This window comes from the organism of the source record quoted next, unplaced genomic scaffold, assembly GCF_019419815.1.
Source record: "Pyrus x bretschneideri cultivar Hongxiangsu unplaced genomic scaffold, Pyrus_bretschneideri_v1 Contig7, whole genome shotgun sequence".
Taxonomy (NCBI): domain Eukaryota; kingdom Viridiplantae; phylum Streptophyta; class Magnoliopsida; order Rosales; family Rosaceae; genus Pyrus; species Pyrus x bretschneideri.
In genome coordinates, this window is record NW_025999809.1 from 1159785 (window position 1) to 1185201 (window position 25417).

The 25417-nt window shown below is 36.1% G+C and overlaps 3 protein-coding genes across 3 annotated transcripts; 2 read left to right on the forward strand and 1 right to left on the reverse strand.

The window, feature by feature from the left end:
• Positions 1 to 1353: 1353 nt before the first annotated feature.
• On the forward strand, positions 1354 to 3019 carry LOC103965595 (probable BOI-related E3 ubiquitin-protein ligase 3). The gene is made up of 2 exons (XM_009378672.3): positions 1354 to 2112; positions 2301 to 3019. The coding sequence occupies exons 1-2, from the start codon at positions 1771 to 1773 to the stop codon at positions 2811 to 2813; spliced, it is 855 nt and encodes a 284-aa protein (XP_009376947.2). The 5' UTR covers positions 1354 to 1770; the 3' UTR covers positions 2814 to 3019.
• Positions 3020 to 17488: 14469 nt separating this feature from the next.
• LOC103965593 (probable CDP-diacylglycerol--inositol 3-phosphatidyltransferase 2) lies at positions 17489 to 21167 on the forward strand. Its single transcript, XM_009378670.3, has 11 exons — positions 17489 to 17827; positions 17982 to 18121; positions 18232 to 18316; positions 18596 to 18645; positions 19161 to 19200; positions 19612 to 19656; positions 19738 to 19803; positions 19913 to 20027; positions 20115 to 20171; positions 20248 to 20346; positions 20758 to 21167. Exons 2-11 carry the CDS (start codon positions 18049 to 18051, stop codon positions 20815 to 20817), a joined length of 690 nt encoding a protein of 229 aa, XP_009376945.1. The 5' UTR covers positions 17489 to 17827; positions 17982 to 18048; the 3' UTR covers positions 20818 to 21167.
• Positions 21168 to 21608: 441 nt separating this feature from the next.
• Positions 21609 to 24719, reverse strand: LOC103965594. Its single transcript, XM_009378671.3, has 2 exons — positions 24268 to 24719; positions 21609 to 22797 (listed from the first exon to the last, which is right to left on the reverse strand). Exons 1-2 carry the CDS (start codon positions 24586 to 24588, stop codon positions 21961 to 21963), a joined length of 1158 nt encoding a protein of 385 aa, XP_009376946.2. The 5' UTR covers positions 24589 to 24719; the 3' UTR covers positions 21609 to 21960.
• Positions 24720 to 25417: the final 698 nt, after the last annotated feature.

Sequence of the window (25417 nt, forward strand, 5' to 3'; positions counted from 1 at the left end):
CTTCATATCTTTAGTTTTTAAAACTTTATTTACAAATTTAGTCTTCCTAACATTCCTCTAATATATTAAAGAGATCCATTAATATATTAATGGACAATTAATATTTTTCCTTGACTCCTAAGCTAAAAACACGTTCCATTTACCTGCCGTTTTCACTACAAAACCCATGCAAAATCAATTTAATATATCTCCTACTCTTGTAATTAGAAGGTTGACAAGTGCGTGGAATTTTGAGGATGGGAAAAGAAACTGCAACATAATAAATGACTTTGTAAGGGGTGCAATTCGGACGGTTTGAATAAGTTCGAGGACTAACTCGATTTCGCAAATTTGAATTCAAATCCATAAATATTCGGCCACGTTATGATAAGTCTAATCTAAATTCAATTTTCGTCCAAAAAGTAATCTAAATTTGTAAAATCGTGGCCAAAATATGAAATCTATAACAAACTAATTCTATATGAATACAAAAAGTTAACCGTTTAAACATTGATAACATTTGAAGATATCCTAATACCATAAACTAAAACAAATTCAACCAAACATTTTTGCATGGTAAATAGTAATCCGTTTGGATTTGTCATGTATCAACACAAATCCTCACTAAGAAAACGACTTACTTGCAAAAAGTTCTCCGACATTTTTTCTTTTTTTTTGAAGAATTCATATTATTCATATTAAGAGGAGGGACTGTGTTTAACCTTACCATGAGTTCAAATTCACTTTTAGCAAAAATCGAATCTAAGAACTCTCACTTACCAGTGAAAATGAATACCACTAAACCGTAGTATTAAATGGTAAAAATTATCCGACATTTAATGCAGAAGAAGATAAATATTCCATTAAGTGATTAACATAAGTTTCCTGAAAACCCTAATCATGTTTTACCAAAAACTTGAGTTAGAATACTTAACAAAATTAGCATGATGACACGCACAGTCTGAGGTGTTAGGTTTACACATGAAAAAAAGAAGGATATTAATTAATTTATTTGACATTTCGAAGAAATTAAAAAAGGAAGAAAATAATTATAGAAAAAAGGAGAGAAATAAAAGGATCGTATTCTGGCTAGTCTCCTCAGCCTTTCCAGATGACCAAACTGACAAATCTCCAATAATTTCCTCCCTCTCACCCACTTGGAATTGAATTCCTATTTTCTTTTTTAATTAAGCTCTCTCTCTCTCTCTCTCTCTCTCTCTCTCTCTCTTAAAAAATAAACGCTTTCCTGTGAAATGTCTGACCCGATAGTTTAGTCACAAAATCTGCATGTGTACGTTGTTGCTTACCATCTCTTTCCTCTCTTTAATGCTCCATCTCTATCTCTCTCTCTCTCTCTCTCTCTCTCTCTATTATATACAAATACAAAACCACCACCGTAAAAATTTATAAATAAATAAAAAAGAGGAAAAATAAAGCTTTAAAAAGACACAGCAAACTAGGCATCCTAGGCCACATCTCCTCCTCCTTTTCCTTTTCCAAGTTTCCTGTTACTTTGATTCAATTCAATCCCATTTTTCTATACTCCATATTCATTTATTTACTATTTTATGTTTGGTCTCTTCATATCTATGCTCCCCACTTCTTCCCCCACCAACTTTCTGATCATATACCCAAGTGAAAGAAAACAGAGAGAAAAACTAGTTTTTGGGTGCGAGAACAGGTTGAGGAGAAGGCCTGAGGGATTTGGAGAAAAGGCTTGGATTCAAAATTTGATCTTTTGGGTTGGTTGGTTTCAAGTTTTGATCGTTTGTTCGTTTGGTTGATTGAGAAATGGCCATCGAAGCTCAGATGTATCCGGAGAATCTTGGGTTTCCATTGTTAGGCTCACAGGATTGGATGGTGGAAAATTGTGGTGGCGGTGTCGGTGGGTTCAGTCAGTTTAGTTTAAATGCTCAACAGAAACACCAACTGCAACAACAATTTCAGCAGCAACAACAGCTTCTACAAAACCAGCAGCAGATAATGGATCAAAATCTCTGCTTTGAAAACAGTTTTCTTGTCCCCACTTTGGAAAACAACAGCAGCAACATTATGGCCTCCTCCTTTTCTCAAACATTGGAAGCTCAGGCTGCCAAGCAGAGGCAAGAGATTGATCAGTACATCAAATTACAGGTTAGAATTTAGAACCCAATTTTCATCACAAATTGTGATTTCATAACTTGGGTTCCATCCCAATTTTCAGTAAAATATGTGATTTTATGACAAGGGTTTAATCCATTTTTTCTTAAAGTTTATTTTGGTTTCATGATTTTGGATTATTCTTTATGTATTTGTTTTTTTTTTTTTTGGGGTAAAAACAGAATGAAAGATTGAGACTGGTGCTGCAAGAGCAGAGAAAGCAGCAATTCGCAATGCTGCTGAAGAAAATAGACTCCAAAACACAAGGACTTTTAAAGCAGAAAGACGAAGGAATCACACAAGCAAACAGAAGACGAATGGAGCTCGAAGATTTTCTCAGAAAATTGGAGGCAGAAAACCAGGCATGGAAAAGAGTGGCACAGGAAAACGAAGCCATGGTCGTGTCATTAAACAACACACTGGAACAGTTCAGGGAGAGGGCCACGTGTTGCCCCTTGAATGGTGCAGAGGATGCAGGGTCCTGCTGTGACAACTACGGAGAAGAAGGAGAGAGTGATGATGGAGTAGGAGGTGAAAAGATGAAGGTTTGCAGAAGATGTAATTTTAGGAGTTCGTGTGTGCTGTTTCTTCCCTGCAGGCACCTCTGTTCATGCAAAGATTGTGAGGCCGTTCTGGATTATTGCCCGGTTTGTAGAACGCCAAAGAAGGCCAGCATTGAGGCTTTGATTTTCTAGGCTGATTTTCCGGGAAAAAGTAGATAGGAAAAACGGAAAAATAAATAAATAAAGAAAATGACTTGGGAAATGCTTTGGTTTTGGCAGCATGATGTTATGATGATGGTAATGTGAATAGAATCAATTTCGATGCAATTTTTCTTTTTTTTTTTATTTGGTGTTTATTTAACTAATTAATTAATTTTATATTTCCTTTTTGGGGTCTCTGGATTTAGGTTTTAGTTTGTACTTTAGACAACCAAAAAAAACCAATTGAACAGAAAAAATACAGAACAGGGCATCTTTTTCCTTTCATGGGGAGGATGTTGCTTTCGCCTTTTTCCCATTTGCTTTTCTTATTCCGTCTTTTGGGAAGATTGATTTGATTATTCATATCAGATAAATTGTGCCAATTGTTTTGCATCTGGCAGTGCTCAATTTTAATTGACAGGAGGGATTGAGAAAGCAACGTCACAGTAGACATTGTGTCGGTGTTGTTTCACGCAAGAAGTGATTCTTATAATTGTTTAAATTTGAGTCTCGAAAACAAGAGTTAATGATAATTTTAAAAAGCTAAATACGGGCGGACAAACTTTGCGAACAAGAATGATTCAGCTATGTTGATCATCTAATACATAATCTTATGGGCTATAAAGACGAACGAGACTAAAATACATCAGGTTCATGCAAGAAGTGATTCTTTTAATTGTTTAAATTTGAGTTTTGGTAACAAAGTCAAATGAAAATTTTAAAAAGCTAAATATGGACAGATAGACTTTGCGATTCTTGGTTCGGCTATATTGATCTAATACATAATGTTATGGACTACAGAATCCACTGAGACTAAAATACAACAGGTTTCATGGTATGAACGACGACGGTATCTTTTGCTTGTTTTTGTAGATTTAGATGTCACAGAAAATTGATCCCATTGAAAGTATCTAATGGGAAAACATGTTTGTTGTGAGAGCACACAAAAGGTCAAAAGAAAGTTGTGGGTGATGAAGTTCTTGGGGTGGAATTTCTTCTTTTTTTTTTTGGTTGAAGGGGTGGAATTTCTTTGGATCCACATTATCATAGCCGTCGTTGGAATATGTATCATAATATCTCCAAGAATAATATGGTCCATCTCAATTGCCATACACGTCTTAGCCTTTTGGGTCCCCTCTCCTTGCCTCTTGTTCAAGTTATAACACTTTCTCTCCATTTTTTGCCTCTTTTCAATCTAAACCTTTTTCTTCCTTGTGTTTTAAGGTTCGAAAATTTATAACATGCTCGTAATCAACAATATTAGCTGAAAGAGTATCCCGTATAAAATCAAGATTTTTCAAACCACTTGAACTAAATTATGACATAAATGGATGCCACTTTAGTTTTGGACCTAAGTATACAATCAAACATAAAGAGCAAAGGATCCAAAGCCCAATTCATATGAGATTTGGGAGAATTACTTGGATCATGCCGCTCACATTAACATGACATCAGTTAATCATTACTTTCCATCTTAATTTTCATTGGCATAATTATCAAAACAATATGCCAATATACTTAAATGAATACAGTAGAACCTTGATATTTTAATATTTAATAAAAATAACTTTGGTTAAATAATATTTTTAGCTTGTCTCGACTAAAAGATAACATGCTAAATTTATAAGATAATATGTTTTAAAAAATTATATAGGTCCTATGCAATATATAAATTAATCATTTCTTGATACATAGTGCTTTTGCTTGGTTAAAAGTAACTACTCTAAAACCTCTTTAGAGTAATTCTATATAAAGTTAACCTCCTTATAGTCATACAAATTTCTGATTCCAACTTGGGCTGGTTATCAATAGAAATAAATTCAACATTGTAATAAGTTATAATTTTTTTAGGTCTCTTTTAAAGGAAACGCGCTTTCATATAATAATAACTATCAATGTGTACAAAATGTAATGTCACAAGTAAAAGTTTACTGAATTAAAATATTCCTCTATAATTTTGAGACTATGCTTTATTTTTAGAGTTGATACAACGCCTTTGAGCTTGCGGGCATGTAATACGTCATCCACTTGAACATCTTCTTGGTGAAAAATCATACTGTTTCTCGCTTCTCAAGCAATTTTACAAAGAAGAATTAAATAAAGCACATGCATCCACACACTAGATTTTAAAGATAGAGTGTTTTCTATTTCGAATGTTACATGATTACATTTTAAAAAGTGAGGTACTCTGCTAGTAGTTCTTTGTATTCATACAATTTTCATTGAGGATAACTAAGTAAAAAATATATATGTATTTAGATACACCTATTTTAAGTAATAACCTTCCTAAAGTTATAAAACTGGTTTGGGTCCCAAAATTATGACTATTAGAATTTTAGTGTTTTACTATAGATTCATGTGTTTTTAGTATGTGGTTAAACAAATACATAAAATTGTGGGCTCCACTGTTTTAAAAATCCCAATCTAGTGCCACCTCAACCCTAGGTGGCTAGCTACCGCCCCATTAATCCCTAGACGTTTGAAATTAATAAAAGGTGCCTAGACCTACTTAAGCACTTACCTAGCCCATCTAGGCGTCCGCCTAGGAACCCACCTACGTCGCAACTCTCACTTAGACAAATAAATAACTTTTATTTTGTATTTTATTGATTATTTAGTATCCACTAAATTAATATATTTTCTTTGGTCCGAAAACTATTAAAGTTATAGATGTTTAAATGTATAATAATATGCCACCAAGTAATATGGTCTAGTGGTATTCCTCTTCACTTATGAGGCTAAGTCTAGCCCATCTCTCTTAGTGTAGATAATATCGTTTATTAAAAATAAATGTATAATAATATAAAGAATAAAGTTTTTTCAATTATAAATGAGGTTGTACACTAATTTAAACTGAACGAGGTCTGGTAGTATTCCTCTTCACTTAGAAGTGAGAGGTATTAGGTTCGAATCTTGTGGATGACAAATTCAATACCAAATTAGACTGCCTATTGTGAGACTTAGCCGAAGTTCCTTTTTGCTTAATGTAAAAATATCAATGTACTAAAAAAAAACCAAAAGAATCGTTAGACAATCCACCACTGCATTTTTCTCAGTCTTAACACATAATATAAACAAACTTGTTGATAAACACAATATGCTTATCGATGTAAACAATCAGTTATGTCATGTAATCAAGTAATCTGACATGAAACTATGCCCTAAAATTTGGATTTGTAACCAAGACACTAAAATCGGTTAAATGATAATGTTAGCTTCTTTTAATAAAGAAAGTTTGTATATATCATCATCAATAAATGTGCCGCGGAATGAAGAGGGAAGAGAAGAAACTGAGTCAAATTGGTAATTTCGAAATTGGAGAATTAATTAGTTACTTGAAACTTGTAAGTAAAAGGCGAAAAGAAAAGCAAAAAAGAAAAAAAAAAAAAAGTTTACTGTTTAATAGCCGTTGACAGGAGATTCTGGTGGGTGTGTTGTTTCTCAGCAGTAGCCGTACATCTTGTGATTTTATTTATTAAATAATGTAGATTGCTCAGTGGGGGCCTCGGAGGAGTAGAGTGGACTCAGAGTCGAGCAGTGCGATGTGGGCCATCTGATCTTCTGACTGACTGATTCAACGCGTGATGTTGTGCTTCTGGTTTCTTTCCTTTCTGTGATCTTTCGCTCTCTGATTCTGTGTGAGTGTGGGCCCCTTATCACGATTTTGTACTACAAACGCAGAGATTTCGATTCCCGCTTTTCCTGCCGTGTTTGATTACTTTTTTTGTGTCAATTTATTTATTTCTATTTTATCTTCTTCTTTTTCCGTGTTACAAACTTTACGGTAATGGCACGAGTCACGAGAGATGACAGTGATATACGTCTTATAATTTGACGTAATTCTAAATGCTCCGTATTTAGATGACAGTGATATACGTCTTATAATTTGAATGTTCTACTCCTATGTGAATGAATTTATTTTTTCTCCATTACACTAATCACATTCTTGTTCATTTATTTTGTGATAGGAATATGTCAAATTTGAACAAACTCGACTTCACTGCTTTGGAAGACTCTGGAAGAAACTACCTAAAGTGGGTCTAAGACGTTAAGCTCCACCTCACCGCAAAGAATTTGAGTCCCGTCATTGAAGATGAGACAAACAACCCGATTAGCGAAGTTGAGAAAGCCACTGCCATGATCTTCATTTGAAGACACATTCATGATGCATTACAAATCGAGTACCCTGCTAAGGAAGATCCACGACCACTTTGGGTCGCTTTGGCTAATCATTTTGATCACCAAAATGACATCTTCTTGGTGAAGTAAGACATGACTGGCAGCATCTACGCTTCCAAGACTTTAAGTCTATGAATGAGTATAATTCTGAATTTTGTCGAATCCGATCACTTCTCAAGTTCTGTAAAGAGAACTTGATCAAAGAGGATCTTCTGAAAAGACCTATTCAACCTTCTCTGTTACCAATATTGTCTTGTAACAACAATATAGGGCTCATAAGTTCACTAAGTTTTCGGATTTGATCTTTATTCTACTTTTTGCTGAAAAGCAAAATCAATTGTTGATGAAAAATCATTAAGCTCGAAAACGCCCAAAATGCCAACATAGACGTGGTAGGGGTGGCCATAATCCACCCCGTCAAAGTCAACAGAACCAATGCCCATCTAAGGGAGAAAACCAAGCCCAAAAGCGCCCTAACCTCGCTCTCAAGGTCCCAAACTTCAAGAATAAGGGCAAAGCACATGACACCATGGATGTGAACATGTGTTACCACTGTGGTTCAAAAGACCATTGGTTCCGTGTTTGCCATGCTCCCTAGAAGGTTGTAGCTGAATATCATTCTTGTTGTAAGAAATTTGAATCAAACTTTGTACAAGTGGATGAGCCAGAGAGTACCAAGATGGAGGTTTATGACTTTTAAGAGCTATTAACCCTATGGAAGATTAGAATCTTAGACATGAACTTTTTTTAGTTGCATTTTAGAATAATAGGGTCGACTTCCACCTAGTGATTGAACCCTGCTTTTTATTTTTGTTTTTTTGTTTTTTGTTTAAGTTTGAACAATTTTCCTTTATGTTTGGAATTATTTGTTGGTGATTTGTTTTTGGATATTAAGTTTTAATTAGGGTAAGGTACAAAAAACTACCTCAACTATTGGTGTCACGACACTTTCATACCTCATCAGTTAAATGCTGACGTGGCTTGATTCGGGGTCCACTTTCTATTAAAAAATCATTAAAATATTATTAAAAACTAAAAAAAAATTATTTAATATTATTTAAATATTAAAATAATAATAAAAAGTAAAAAAAAAAAAAAAACCATCAGTTCGTCCCTCCTCTCCCCCTCCTCTCTCTTGTCCCATCTTCATTTTCTTCCCCCCACCTGCAAACCTAAAAAAAAAAAAAAATTTGAAAACCCAACAACCCCCCTACGGAAGAACAAGAAGGAGAAGGAGGAGGAGGAGGAAGAAGAAGAAGAGGAAAAAAAGGAGGAAAAAATAAAAAATTTCACCCCACCCCACCCCCCCCCCCCGGGTCGGCGCGGAAGAAGAAGAAGGGAGAAGGAGAAGGAGGAAGAAGAAGAAGAAGAAGAAGAAAAAAAAAATTGAAAACCCATCAACACCCCCCTGCGGAAGAAGAAAAAGAAGAAGAAAGAGAAGGAGAAGGAGGAAGAAGAAGAAGAAGAGGAAAAAAAGAAGGAAGGAATAAAAAAAAAAAAAATTTTTTGAAAACCTATCAAACCCTAGATCCACCACTCTCATCCATTCTCCACATCCTTTTCCACACCCATCCTCCACCTTCTCTGCACACCCATCTTCTCAACGGGATCTGGGTTTTTTATTTTTTTATTTTTTTATTTTTTTTTTATTTTTTTATTCTGGGTTGTAGGAGGGAGAAGAGTGTGGGTGTGGGGGAAGACAAATTGGATTTTTTTTAATTTTTTTTTCTGTTTGTTGGGATTTGGGGGGAAGAAGATGAAGATGGGGAGAGGAGAGAGGAGAGAGGAGTGGGGAGGAGAGGGACGAGATGAGGGTTTTTTTTTTTTTTCCCACTTTTTATTATTATTTTAATATTTAAAAATATTAAATAATTGTTTTTTAGTTTTTAATAATTTTTTAATAGAAAATGGGTCCCAAATTAAGCCACATCAGCACTTAACAAAAAAACTAACAGAAAAATTGACAGAGGTATGACATTGTCAATTTTAAAAGATGAGGTATGAAACTGTCGTGACCTCAATAGTTGAGATAGTTTTTTGTACTTTACCCTTTTAATTAATTACCATCCTTGAATACTTATTTTGAATGGAATTTGTTTTTCAGAACTTTTATTGATGTGACTGATTTAAATTAACTTTTATTTCTATGTATGATTAGCGGGAAAGTTAGTTGTTTGATAGATAGTGAAACCATGAACACTGTTTTGCGTGAACGCATCTATTTCACTAACTTCGTACCTAATAATGCATCCCTAACAACCTTTTCAGGCACATCTAACCTGATAGAAAGATACGGTAAGGCACATATAATGTTGTCTAATTGTACAATCTTGACCATTGAAAATGCCCTTTATTCTCCACGTTCTAGAAGAGCATTGTTGAGTTTCAAGGACATTAAAGATATTATTACCACACTAAAACCTATGTAGAAAATGGACTTGAATTTTTGTGCATCACTTTCTATGAATATGGCCAGAAGCGTATTCTAGAAAAGATGAAATGTATCCCGAATGGTCTATATACTATAACCATAAGCCCTATAGAGAGCCACTATGTGGCCGACCCTACCTTAGGGACCGCACACAAAATTACACTTTGGCATGATCGTCTAAGACACCCTGTCTCATTTAGATCCCTGCACCGCTCAGTATGAAACTGAAGTGCAGTGCATATTAAATCTTTAGAGCGTAGCCCATAGCATACCAGTTGCTTTCACCAATTTAGCACGAGTGATAAGATCACATATTCCAATTACGAATGTGCCTACAAAGATGAATGTACCAATTATACGACGAACTTCTTCCTGGAGGCCCGAGACGCCACTTTGGCCGATCCACGTACATTGCCGGCTAGCTAATCCTCTACTTCTACACAAAAGAGTGGCAGACCACTTGGTTCAAAGGATTCACACTGCCAAAAAAGGAACCCCACGGCACATACCTCTGTTGAGCCTACCGTGAATCCGACCGTCACCTAGTCATTTTATCTAACTCATGAGGAAATTCTAGATTACAAAGCGTCATTGAAGAGACGAAGCCACTTCCTGAGAATCGAGAGATTTTAGTCCATTATGCTATCTTGGATAATGTTTGGTGTAGAAATAAGATGATCATCGATTATGCATTAGCATATGCAGTAGCTATTGAGATCATGTTGAGTGACGCCATTGATCCCTGTTTTGTTGATGAATGAAGACGTAGAACTGATTGGTTAAACTTGAAGCAAGCAATCTAAGTGAACTTGATTTCCTTGCGAAACGTAAAGTGTTTGGACCTATAGCTCATACTCCTCCGGTGAAGGTCGTTGGCTATAAATGGGTTTTCGTTCAGAAGCGTAATGAGAAAAACAAAATGGTGCATTACAAAGCTCGTCTTGTTGCGCAAGGCTTTTCACAACGCCCCCGGGATTAACTATGACGAAACTTATTCATCCGTTATGAATGCGATTACTTTTCGCTACCTTATCAGTTTGGTATTTCTGAAAAACTGAGTATGCAACTAATGGAAGTAGTAATTGCATATCTCTACGGGGATCTTGATAAAGAAATATATATATATATATATATATATATGAAAGTTCCCAAATGACTTACATTGACTGGATTAAATATTTCAAAACCCTGGAACACATTCTCAATTCGGCTGAGGTGTTCACTATACGGTTTGAAGCAATCTAGAAGAATGTGATATAACCATCTGAGTGAGTATTTGACTAGTCAGGGATATATGGACAATGAACTATGCCTTTTGTATGCTCATTAAGAAGTCACATTCCGGTTTTGCGATTATTGCAGTTTATGTTGATGACATGAACCTCATCGGAACTCTTGAAGAGCTCACGAGAACTGCCGTGCACCTTAAGTCAAAATTTGAGATGAAAGATCTATGAAAGACTTGATACTGTCTCGGTCTTAAGATAAAGCACCATTTGGATGAAATCTTAGTACATCCATCGAACTACACCCAAAAGGTGTTGTGTCGCTTTAACGAGGATAAAACGAAGTCTTCATGTACTCCTATGGTTATTTGATTGCTAGATGCAAAATGAGATCCCTTCCTGAAGGAAGATGATGAAGAGATTTTAGAGCCCGAAGTTCCTTATCTAAGTGCGATAGGCGCTTTATTATACTTAGTTCAATACACTAGACCCGACATCTCATTCACTGTTAATATTTTGGAAAGTTATAGTAATGCACTGACACGTAGACACTGGATTGGTGTTAATATTTTGGGCTTGTTCTATCCCTATGGATCCTTAAGTGATGCTGCACCCCTTTATCTCTAGTCGATAATCGTCTTGTTGGTTATGCTAACATAAGATACTTATCTAATTCGCACAAGGTGTGCTTTCAAATGGGTTATGTCTTTACTGTTAGAGGCATCGCAATATCTTGGAGGTCAACTAAACAAATCTTAGTTGCCACTTCTTATGACGATGCTGAAATTCTCACCCTGCATGAAGCTACTCGGGAATGCTTCTGGCTGAGAGCAGTTGTGGGCCATATTTGAAGCTCTTGCGATCTTTACTTTTTTGTGGATGTCCTGATGATGATTTATGAAGATAACGTAGCATGCATCGAACAACTCAAGAAGCGTTACATCAAATGAGACAACACCAAGCATATTACACCAAAGTTCTTCTTCTCACATCAATAATAAGAGCATCAGAATATTGAAGTCGTGCAAATTCATTCACAAGACAATTTGGTCGACCTCTTCACCAAATCACTATCAAAGGTGATGTTTCAGAAGCTTGTTCAAGGAATAGGTATGCGTAAACTTTCTAAGTTGTAACATTGTTAGTTCTTTTTGGAATTATGTCAAACTCAGGGGGAGTATCTTGAAGTATACTTGTTTCATCTTAATGTACTCTTTTTTCCTACGATTAGGAGCATTTTCCCCCCTCAGTTTTAGCTACCTAATGAGGTTTTGACAAGACACCCATCTTAGGTTGATCATACCCCTAATGATGTCCCATAAACATTTCATTTGACTTTGCATTTGCTCACACATTTTTCCTTAGACCATGTATTTTGTCCCTACTTGGGTTTTTCCATAGCCTTAGGGTTTTTTTGTGAGACTTAGTTCCATATGCAAGTTCCTACTTTAGTTTGAGACTAGTGTGTTCCTTAATTTACTTGAGTATTTACACACTCAGGGGGAAGTGTTATAAACTTTGTATTTAAGTGTGATTATGTAAATCCTAAATTAGATTTGATACTAGTTATTCTTCCTTTTTAGGACTTGTATTCCTTGGAGGAGAAAGATTCTTCCCTCCCTTGTTACTATATATAAAGGCACTACGTAGGAGAAATAACACATCCTCAACACAACCCTATAAACATATCTCTCTCTTTGCTACACATCCTTTCTCCTATGTTAGATTAAAGCCACAACATAAAAGAGTAAATGTGAAATCCTGTCCCCGGATTTCACTATTTAAAATTACGTATTTCGTATTTCATATTCTTATTTGTAGTTTCAATGCGTTTGTATTTGTGGCGTATTTTCTTTTTCAATAATTGAAAAGGACGAATTTACCCCTATTGTATTAAATGGGATTCTTCACGGACGTATTTGATCTTTTCATGAATTTTCAGATTTCTTTACATATTCGGATAGTACGTCTCGATATGGATGCATGGGCGCAAACAAAATGTAATTTGGAGTTATAACGAAAGAGTTATAAACGAACGAAGTTGAGGACAAAATGATCATTTGACCATAAATATAGAAGGCTCAACAAATCTGATGTGCCACGTGTGTGGCTGTGATTGGAGAAGGAAGAGAGAAATGTGGGAATGGAGGGGATGAAAGATAGGAGAAAAACACCAAATCGGATCCCCTTTTTGACCCGCACCTCGACCCAACGGTTTCCATGTTTTCCTACACCTTGTCAAGTGGTTTTTCCGACGATTCACAGCCACCCACCACCTGGAAGCAACTCAGCATCAACTCCTCTTCCATTTCCACCCAAAATCGACGGTAGTTAGGTCCCGATTCATGTTGAACCGCGACGGTGAAGCTGAGGGTTTTAGGGATGCGATCTGCCATTTTTGAATGTGTTAAGGTTGTCCACCACCCCCAAAATACTCATCCTGTGCCTAGGAAAAAACCCCAAACAATTTTGAGGGCAGCGGTGCAGCGGGAAAGTTGAATTGAAGAGCACTCATTTTTGAGTTTTCGACTGATCAAGGATGATTTGAGGTGTTTCCCAGCCGAATTAGACTTCGGCCCAGGTATGAAAGTTGTCCCTCTCATTGAGCTCTGTTTTTCTGTAAAATTTGGTAATTTTTAGAGTTAGTCGGAAAATTGGGTTTCCAATCGCCTGAAACCGCCATTGGCAGCAGCGCCTACGGTGCCGCGTGGCCAATGGGTTGACGATGTTATTTTAAGCTAAATTAGATGTCCTAATTTCAGATTCGATATCTGCTTGATGTTTTGATTGTTTGAACCTATTTTCATTATGGTACGCCACTTGATCATTATATGAATCGACAATCCAACTGTTGCATCGTCACCAAATTTTAATGCATTATAGTACATAATATTTGAGAACCTTAGGAACTACGGATCACGAATCCGAGGTGTGGATCTTGATGAATTGAATTTCTAAGTTTGTAAAATTAAATGTTGACCGCTATTTAATTTTAGTAATTGGCGGAGATCGGACCGTTGGATCGTTTCGAAATTTTAGGATATTGTTCTAGAAGAATTAATGAGACTCTTGGGAAGTTACGGATCAAAAATTCAGGACGGATATTCCGGATTGAATTATGTAGGTTTATGGATCCCACCGTTGATTGAGAGTTAACTTTGGTCAACATGTCTCGAACCCTTTGAAATACTAAAATTAGTATTATTAGAGACTCGGTTAGGCTTTGTGGGCTTATCTCAGAGAGTGACTTTAATATATATGATATTGTTATTACCCTGAAGCCTATCCGTGCTAGTATACTTTTTGGATTTCTAAATTATGTTTTATGTTGAATAATTGTTTTTATAAAGTTTGCCATCGATTTACTTTATGAAATGTTATGTGATTTGCCTATTTGGAATTGTTTATGACATGTGTTTTGAAATATATATAATTTTGAAATGTTTGTTAAACGTGAGGGCTAGTAGAGGACCGATACCCTAGTGTCATGGGGTTAGGTGACACCGAGTCTGCACCATGTAGCAGTGGTACATGGATCCGTTATAAGGGATCATACTATTTATGGATCGTGCTTGGTTAATCCGCGATGGACGATCTTTATGGCCATACATACTTAAGGGTGATTATACTTGGTTAATCCACGACAGGTGATCACCGCCTAACAGTTTTGTAGGTGTGACTCTGCTTGGTTAATCTGCGATGGGGGGTCACTACCTACTTGGTTATCTTCTTAGAGGTGGTCCTACTTGGTTAATCCGTAATAGGGGACCATACTATTTATGGATCATGCTTGGTTAATCTGTGATGGGTGATCACTGCCAAACAGTTTTGTACGTGTGACTTTGCTTGGTTAATCCACAATGTGTGTCACTACCTACTTGGTTACCTTCTCAGGGGTGGCTCTGCTTAGTTAATCCGTTATGGAGGGCCACTTCCTGTTTGGTTACTTATGTAGGCTTCAGTCAAATTGCATCCCTTTAGCCCTAGTTTTTAGTGTATTTATGAACGATAGTTTTTGAGAATCTTTGTGGTTTGAATTAGAAAAGCCGTTAGATGTCTGGGTGACTATTTCGGAGTTTTTAGTGACTTGACTATGATTTCATAAGTATGAACTTATTTTTGAGGTTTATAAATTGTGATTGATGGTCTTTCTTTTTATTGATTATCACATAGAGTGTATTGTTGTTACTCACTCGAGCTTTGCAACTTATTCGGGTGTTGGGCTAATGCACCATCTCCTTGGTGTAGGTATTGATTGTACATGTGATAGGTCTAAGTAGATTACGAGAAGTCGCTTGGTATTTTGGTTCCGTTAAGTGGTCCGGAACCCGATGTTGTTGGATTTCGTTGGGTGGCACTCTATGTTTTCTGCAAGTTCAGAGTTTAACAAATGGTGAACTACGAACAGCTCAAACCCTATTTAGGGTACGTAGGCAGTCTAACAAGTAGGTTAGATACAACCATAAAGTATACGAAAATTACTACGTAATTCGAACCTTGAGTTATGTTTGTACATATCCTGGAGGCGGAGTATGTTAGATATACGGGTATTGGTGACATATTGGGACCGGGGCATAACAGTAAAAGTCTGAAACCCATCATCATCCTCGTTGTTAAATATAGAGTTATATAACTAATACATGATATAGTTACATGGTGGAAGTTTTATCTACACTAAAAGAGATAAGGTAATTAAACTAGGTGGGTTGCTTGAGAATATTACAAAATTGCACGTCTCTTTTGAAAACCCTTCTCACAGTTTCATTAAACAACAAAACAAAACATACGGTCTAGTGGTACACTTGTAAGTGAGAGGTCTTAGATTCGATTATCGCCAAACGCAGATTTGAACCACATGACTATGGCTCACTCAGTGTGAGACTTACCTACTCTTCCACCCCTTAATATAGTTAATATCATTTGTTCAAAAAAAAAAAAAAAAAAATTGAAAAGACCCATCGTTTGGTTAAAATTTTCAAGAGAAAAAGAAGAGTGAAGATGGCTTCACCTTTCAAAACATTGATGCATCTTCTTAGTCAAGATAATATTGTTTGTTTAAATAAATACAAAAACATTCATGATACTTTTATTTTTATTTTTTATAAATAAATGTCAGGACGAGTCTAGGACCATTTTGATACCTTATGGCTATGCCCCTGGATATATTCTTTAGTGTCTGGTAACATATTACAAATTTACAATATTTAAATGTGTTTAATACAATCGTCTAAATAATATAACATTTAATTACGATCTATTTGTCATAAGCGTGATTTATTAGTCAAACTTTTATATTTACAAGATGCATCATGTTGCCACATAGTACTATGGTCTAGTAGTATTCTTCTTCACTTGCAAGTAAAAGGTTTTAGGTTCGATTCTTACCAAAGGCAAATTTGAACCACATTATTATGGCTCGCCTATTGTGAGGGTTAGCCAACTCCTACTTCCCCACTCTTTTTTTATATTTGTTTGAACATACGATATTATATATACTAAAGGGGGACAAGAGTGGGTTAAGCCTCATAATGGGTTAGCAATAATGTGGTTCTAATTTACCTTTGGTGAGAATTGAACCTAAGACCTCTCAGTTACTAGTGAAGATGTATACCACTAGACAGTAGCACTAAGTGGCACTCCCCCATCCCATTAGTGTAAGTAATGTCGCTTGTTAGGGAAAAAAAAAGATGCATCATAAGTGCATCTATTATTTATAACCACTTCTATATATATATTTTTTTTTGACAAGAAATGATAGAGTGATATTCATTGATCTTCACAAACAATTATAGTGGTTGCCAATCGGTTACAATAGCTCTAATGATCAAAAAATTGATCTGGAGTAAATTTGCACAATGAAACAAACAACAGTAAACTCCTATACGGATACCACAAGCATTGGCCGATTCGTGAGTGCTTCTCTATACAAAACTTTGGCTCACATGCTGCATTTCTCGTGGAAGTACATTTATTATAAACATATTAAAATTTTATTAAAAATGAAAAGTTTTCAGAAATGGCATTTGAAAGTGATTTTGAAAAAGCATCTAACAAATTATTATTCTGAAATAGCTTCTACTAACTAGAAGTAATTCTAGAATTTTAGAATTTTCTCACTTTTAGTTCATAAGCAATCACAAATAAGCCAATGTATTTTTTGATACAATGATGTAAGTACATTAGAGAGAGAGAGCTTTGAGCTAAATCAAAGAATGTGTCAGCTATAATAAATTGTTATGGAACTCATCATATACTAGAAGTAAACCTAACCTTATGTTTGAATGAGAAAATATATTAAGGAAAATCAAAATCATGAAATTTAAATGATAAAATTTAATTTCCTAAAAATTATGAAGTTTCTTTTTTGGCTATTATGAAACCATAATAAATTTCAGTTATATGTGTCAATCTATGAATGGAAAATAATAAACTCTCTTTTGTGAAAATTATAAATGACAATTATTTACATAAAATTTCAAATTGGGAATTGTTCTTTTTAAATTCCAAGTTTTATAAATTTGCGCACAAAAATTATAAATTCCTAAAATTATAAATTCAAGAAAGAGAATTGATCACTCAATTTAAAATTTCTAACTTTTATTCAAATTTTAAGTTTATATCTTTTTATCAAACGCGAAATCTAACTTATAAAATAAAAATGAATAACATTTGGGCAAAAAGAACATAAAAATGATTAACACGACGAGTAACAAATAAAGTTACTAAACACGTTTTCCTAGTAAAAGAAAAACCCTTTTAATCCCAACCATGCCTTAAAAATGTTGGGTTCCTACCAATTTGTAGAGAGTTTGAAATTTTGCTTCTTTAAATTATTGTAATAATTTACGTTATCTCCTAATAATAGTAAATTTTTAGTAAAAAAGAAAAGAAAAAAAAAAGAAAAAGGAGAAACCAAGGCAAACACTTTCTTCTTACAATAATCGAATCGAAGCCGGTTGCAAAAGCGGTGATCGGATCCGAAGTTGATGCGGGCAAGCCAAGTATCCGAGTTATCGACCTCCATACTTCATTTCAATTAGGGCTTTTGCTTGTCGAGAGAGACTCAGAGAGAAAGGGGAATCGGATTCGGATTCGGTGTTTTAGGGTTAGGGCTTGCAGTGATTATATTGTAAACTCCGCCGCCGAGTCCGAAGGAGAAACCCCAGAAGGTATTGATTCACTTCTCGTTCCTTGCCATTTCCACAATGAAATTCTGATTCTTTATTCTCTAACTGCTATCTTATGCCTCAATTCAGCTAGTTAAGGTGATTAGTGTGTATTTTTATGCATAATTTGTGCTTTGTTTTGACGATTTGGGTGTAGGGGCAAACATTTATTCGATAATCCAATGCATTTCGTGTAATTTCAAGTTGATTAAGGTAGTTCTCCAATGGCTAAGAAATCTGTAGCTCAACGAAGGCTAACGAAACTCGATGTCTATCTTTACATACCCAACATTATTGGTGAGTTTTTCACTTCCTAAACAGAGATGGTACTATGAAACTACATTGTCAAGTTAGCTAGAAATGGGTTTTTGTTTTGATAAATGATTTTGCGATTACTGGGAATGCAGGGTACATAAGGGTTCTTATGAACTGTTTTGCCTTTGCCCAATGTTTCTCCAACAAGAAGCTTTTCTCTGTTCTCTATTTCGTCAGGTGAGGATTCGTGCTTTTGAAGAATTCATTCATCTCGTGTTTGGATTTGTGGATTTGGAAGAAGTGATCTGCAAACAGAGTTTAACATAAATTGTCGAAGAATTCATTTAATCGTGTGTTTTCTTCTCTAAATATTTGATGCAAACAGAGTTTAAACTAAATCATTGACTGGAAACTCTCAATTCAAAGCCACAATTCAAATGCAACCTTGGTTTCTGAGCCGTATTTTGTTCATCTTGTCTTGTTGGCTATAATGTATGATTAAGTTTGCTATTCCAGCTTTGTCTGCGATGGGGTAGATGGTTGGTGTGCTCGCAAATTCAACCAAGGTATGAGATTCTGTGTATCTTGTGATATGTCTTTTATTGAGGAGTATGTCGTTTGTGCATATACACGCTTGTACAAACAAAATGTTGTACTTTGATACAGATACTGAGCATAGGGTTTATCTTACAAAATGATTATGAATAACAGATTTTTTAATACAAATCGATCAGGATTATATTGCGGCTCATACTTCTCACTGTACATAGTTTTTCTGACTTGGATTATGTTCCAGCTATGCTGTTATTTAGAGCCAGATAATACTGATATCAAAACATCATGAATAATTTGTCTGTGGCCTCATATTAGAGGTTGCTGTATAGTATTTGTAGAAGCCTTTTTATTCTAGTAATAATTACAGTACTGAGGTGCTGTCTTTGTTTTCTTTTTGTTCCCTGATTGACAGCAAGGAAGAGTTCTTTTGCATGAAAATTTTGATCCAATTATCTTACTACCTATTATGAACCGAAATTGGTAATTGATCATTATATTACTCATTTGATTCATCTTCCTGGTTCAGTTTCTACCTTTGGAGCTGTTTTGGACATGGTAACAGACAGGTGATCTTTGATCTCTCTTCTTTCTCTTTTAAACTTAAAAAACTTAAAAACTTGATTGAAATAAACTAAACAGTGTACAACCAGAGTAGTCACTGAAAATACATCACAGTGGATCTGCAGTACATTCAGATTAGCAAGTATCAACGTTCCATCAGCCAACAGAAAACCCTCAAACTCTAACAACTGAATTAACCGCAGCATCCTCCGGTCCACATTAAGATAAAATAATGAATCTCTAAAGAAGCCCAGAGCATTGCCCAAAATTTGACTATCCCATTCATTAAATACTTCTTGGACACAGGCACACACAAACACATGGATGTGCACAAGAAGCATATGCTAGTTTCAGGTTTTCCTCAAATGATCTAGTATTGACCATCATCATATTGACTACTATGTCTTGTCTCTCAGGATAAGCACTGCATGTCTCTTGGTAGTACTTTCACAAGTTTACCGGTAAGATATTTTATTAATAGGCTACATGTTATTAAATAGATCTGCATGCTTATCTTAGCTTATGGTGGGCTTTCAATGCAGGCCTGGCTTGGTTTTCCTCTCATTACTTGCCTTAGATATTGGTAGCCACTGGCTGCAGATGTACAGGTTATTTTCTTTTCTTTTTATTAAGTTTATCTTCAGGGTGCATAGTATTTCGTTATTTGATTTTTGACAAAATTTCACTTGTTAACAGTTTATTACATTTTTTTTCCAGTACTTTTCTGTTAGGCAAGGCTAGTCACAAAGATGTGAAAGACAGCACTAATTGGCTTTTTAAAGCATACTACGGAAATCGGATGTTTATGGCTTACTGTTGTGTGGCATGTGAGGTAATTGCAACTTTTTTCTGTGTATAGGGCTGTAGAAATTGCTTAATGTAGCCTGCTAGTCCTCTTAATTTGACTGTTACTGTGCAGGTCCTTTATATAATTCTATTTCTTCTTGCAAAGAACGAAACTGAGAACTTGATTGATGTAAGTGTTGTAGTTTTTAAGGAATTAAACAGGATGTTTCCGAGTTACTTTGGTTTCTAAAATTTTCCTCTTTCAGGTTTTAACGGGGCTTGCAAAGCATATTACACCACTTTCTGTTCTAGTTGGTTTGAGTTTATTTGGATGGGCAGTCAAACAAGCAGTGAATCTTATACAGGTAATGAATGCCACTTCTATAGTGTTAGGCATTATAACTTACTGAAATTTTCCTCTTGGGGGATGTCCTCAGCAACGACAGACACATACTAGGGTGTATGTGGTTTCCGTACATCCTACACTTTCATCACAGTTCTTGAATGCAAAACTTAATCTGTATTAGTTGTAACTGAATTTGGTTAGGGACTTGGATGAGAGCGGAAGGTCGTAATTGATAATTCGAGAGCTCTAATGTCACATACCACTATTATTAAAAAGCCTACAGGCTTTGGTCACGCGTAGTTGAGTTTTCATGGAGTGTCTTCTAAATAGTCTTTTGAAGTTATCATGTATCTAGGTAATCAGTGTTTTCAAGATCGAGTCTTCTTGGAAGATATTCTTCCTATTTTTAAAATATATTTCATGATTTCAGTTGAAGACAGCAGCAGATGTGTGTGTGCTTCATGATATCAACAAAAAGCAAAGCCCCTAATGCACATCAACTTCTATGACCGGAGGCGCATTCTACATTCAGCTTCCTGCTCGGTTCACGTCGAAATATGCTGCTGCAGCGGATGAGAATGCCTTGTAATTTCTTTTCTTTTGCTGATTTGTACTTTTTTCCCGAAGTTAACTACACAAAAATTAGACAAATGGACGTCTTTTCTTAACATTAAAAGAAAAAAAAAAAGGGCATTTTCCTTATCTTGTCAAGTTTTCCGCCCTATTTCCTATTTCGTATGTTTCATGTTCTAATTAGTCTGTTGTACGATGTGAATCCACTCTGCAAACTACTTTGTAATTGCAATGATGATGATGAAAAGATTTGAATTTTGATACGCATTGCCAGCGCTCTGCACTCATCTGACTTACGTTTCGAAAGAAACTGTATTAGACATGACTATCATCATAGGCAGTAGTAGGGGTGGGCATGATTCGGTTTGACTCGGTTCAACCCCAAAATTATCAACCGAACCAGAGCCATCTGAATGTTCGGCTTTGACAAAAATGGCGAGGATCAGTTTCTCATCTTCGTCGCCCATTGGACGCAGAGTGAGTTATATGGCAATGCATTGGCTGACGCGTCAGCAACAAATGGGCCCATCCTTCTTCCACATGAGCAAAATTGATGCTTACTTAAACCGAGTTGACAGAATGCAGGCAATGAAGGATGAAAATTGAGTTACAGGAGCGTAGCAAAAACTAGCGAACAAAAATGAAACAATTTGAGATACGGAGTGAAAGTAAGACTAAAAATCCAGTTCCAAGGAGCATACCAAGAGCTAACGAACGAAAACCAGATGCAGAATTTATAATCCCGTAATCGATAACTGATATGAACTGGTGCAACGAAATAGAACAATTTGTCTAGACAAAGGTTAACGATTTAACTTAAAGCAAACGAAAATCTTTATGCCAATCTGACTTCTACCATAAAAGAATTACATTTGTAGAAGGCTTACCCTCTATTAAAACTGGAAAAAGCTTTCAAAACGAAATACGACGGTACTCTCGCTGAGAAAAGGTGCTGCGCCAGACGAACTTTTGCTCTAAACAAATCGAATAATCCTTGTAAGATCTTTATCTAACACCCGCGGAGAAGCCTGCAAAACGTTGTCTTTACCGGGTCAAAAATCTAATACAGGCTATACCCGAAGAACTGGCTGATGATGATGGCGAACCCAAGAGCAATTGCAATCAGGGAAGAAGCCCATGTCAGTTTCTCTGTAATCCTGGGCACTCGATCCTTTAATGCCTGACTACATGAACCTATAAAGACAGTATAGCTTCCCATTGCAACTACGGTCCCAACTAAAAACATAACCAGGAATGCAGCGCCAGCAACTCGAGATGGCAAAGCGAGGGCTGGCAAGACCATCATCAATGCATCTGGCTGCAGCCCGTGGACAATTCCAGTGGCAAAAGTAGCAAAACCAATCTTCTTCTTCCCAACTGTGGGGTTATCTAGAGACTCGTATACGCTAACATCACACTCGCCATTCTCTAAGGCAACACAAGGAGTTGGGACTTCTGAAGCTTCCTTAATACCCATACCACCAATGACTAGTAGGGTAAGGCCCACAACTCTCGTGCCCCAAGTTCGGATAATCTCAATATGAAGCCGATCCTTTAGTAGTAAAAATATTAAGCCAAAGATAACCTGACCAGCATCATGGCCACATCCCCAGAGGGCTCCCACTAAGGCACTTTCAATGCGGGTACGTCCAATTGAGAGTGGAGCCAAAGCAGCTAGGTGGTCTGGCCCTGATAATGTGTGTAAGCAACCGGCAAATAAACCAGTCCATGCACTACTAAGCAACTCTGTCTGGATCAGTCTTCCCCCAATAGCAACAGCTGGGCTACCAGTGTTGGTTGCAGTTTCAAAGGATGCAAAAGCGGCTGGTGCAAAAGCTGGTTGTATTAAGATCAAAACAAGAGCAGAAAGCACAACGAATGCTTTGGTGGGGATAGCCTGAAGATGTTAGGAGTATTAAAAGTAAGTCATCTGGTCAAAATAAATGGATTAATAGTCTCATGTTGAGGGTGATAAGGTAGCTGGGGAGTTGCATACCCCCTACACTTTCTGAAGTAAATATCAGTAAAATTAATCCTGTTACGTTGAAAGTAGTAACAGCAGATAGTAATTGTAAACCAAACAGAAAAATGTCATCTCCCATGTGATGTCCCTACTCCAATCTATGTTTCATATCATACAGACTCCATACTAAAATCCAACACATACATGAACAGTCGAATTGCTGGCAGCTTCAACAGTATCTCATCTAAGCTATTGTGTGTGTGCAAAGATTCATCCAATTTCAAGATATTTGCTTACAAATAGCAATTATTTTTTAAACTATTGAATAAATGTATGAAATCTGAAAAATGGTAGAAAATCTGAAACATGAACACCCTGCACTCAAATTTTCTCACTTTACCCTAATCAACCATTTGAAAACATAAAAATCTTAATGCACCCTTGCAGTCTTACTACAAGGGATAGAATACTTCAGAATACAAAAGTGATGACATTTGCAAAAGAATCGGTAAATTACATCCACCCCTGAAATAACTATTGAACTAGGTTCACATTACCTTAAAGAAAGCTTCTGACACAAGCAGAAAAACACCTAGACCGCACTAGACTGAATATTGCTAATATAATGTGTGTAAGTTTTGATGCCACTGAAGCATCAAACGAAGCTACCTATACCTATTAAATCGCCTGCATCTATGGGTTTCCTTAAATTTGTTCCTTTCTTCTGAGGCCCTTGCTGTTTGTAATTAGTGAGACAAGTTTCAGACTTAGGTCTCCAGTACCATGCTGACTAAAGCTATGCTCAGTTTTCGGAAAGCACAGAGATTTAGCTTTATGTTGGAATAACTGGATGCTTGTAGCCATCTAAAGGCACATCAGAGGAATTATCTACACAAGTGACTTGGGTACCATTTCATTTTCCAACTGCCTCAAAAATGAAAGGTATTGATAGGACCACACTTGAGGGCATTCTCCTTGAAGACCATAAAATTAAATTAATCGGTAATCTAAACCTTCGCAATTAGAATCACCGAAGGCAACTGATTCAGTCATAAAATTTTTGAAAGAGATATAGTATAACAAATGAAGCAACTGTTTCAGTCATCCACCTCATATAATTAGCCTCAAACTCTAAATTATGAAGATAATCGCATTTCTAGAGGGCAACCATAAATTGCATTGGATCACAAAACGACCGGGTAGAAAACAATCAAATATTTCATCAGCCATCGAAACAATTGTTCAGATTTTCAAAGTCACCGTGGAAATTGCAGCACAGGAAAGACACTTATTAACATGATTAAAGCAGCAACAACAAAACATAAACCCCACAGAATTAGACAAAAAATCAAAATTATCATCTTTTGATCAATTTCTTTCATTTGAAACAAGAGATTAAAGTACCTTGCGCTGCTTAGGAACCCCGGTTGCAATCTGATTGAGAATCTGGGATTTTGGCTCCGACCCATTTGGCGACCCGGCCTGGTTCGACGATAGAGACGGAAGAATGTTGCACGGCGCTGATGAAGAATGAGAACCAGAAGAAAATGGAGATGGGTTTTGATGTTTGCAGGAAACCAAGCCGACCCGTCTGAAATTGGGCAACTGTGAAGCGGGAAAACCGAGTTTGGCCGAGTCAATAAGGGCGGGTCGATTAAGGAGAGGAGAGGGTTTGAGATGGAGTTTCAAAAGGGTTGGGGATGAAGAGGATAGAAGCCTTTCCATGGCTTCTCTCTCCCTCTCTCTCTCCCGCTTTCTCTCTGCCTCTTTCTATTTTCTGTCTAGGGATTTTGATTTTGGAGGCAAAAAATTTGTAGAGAGAGAGAGAGAGGGGTTGTGGTGAAGAAGTAGAAGTGAAGATAAGCTCTGGCTGGGTACCCAGAAGTTTTAACTTAACTGAAAATAATATTTTTAATGCTGTACGGAAAATAAATAATAAATAATGAATATTTTTAGTCAATTAGCACACCATTTCCTTCACAAAAATGCTACTATTATCACTTTTTTGTATCAGTGAAACCCACATGAATTGGTGTGCCCTATCTTTATTAGAGAGATAATATAAATGATGATAATACAAATAAATTCTAAGTGTAGCATTACTCTTTTTTTCACACCGATGACCATAATTATTTGGTATTTTTAGCAGATTTTTGGGTCAATTCAGTTACAAAATTCACTTCCCGCAATCTTCTTTACATAAATGAGCATTTAAATTCGGAGGAGAATTCTCTACTCTCCTATTCTCATCCCCTGCTCTTACACGTTGCTTTTTGTCTTATTATCTCTATAAAAAAATCAATATAAGATATTGACGTGGCTTAACCGTGGCCGTTCAAATAAAAAGACATGGAAGGGTTAAGAGATTAGATAGGTAGAGAATTCTTCCTTTAATTTCTCCGCTATCTTCTTTACGTACTTGTACGTTTTATCTAAGCATTCATCAATAAATGAACGTTTAAATTCTCCGCAATCTTATTTATACGTTCTATTTAATCATTAATCAACAAATGAACGCTTTGAACAAAAAAAAAAAAAAAAAAAAAAAAGCCAA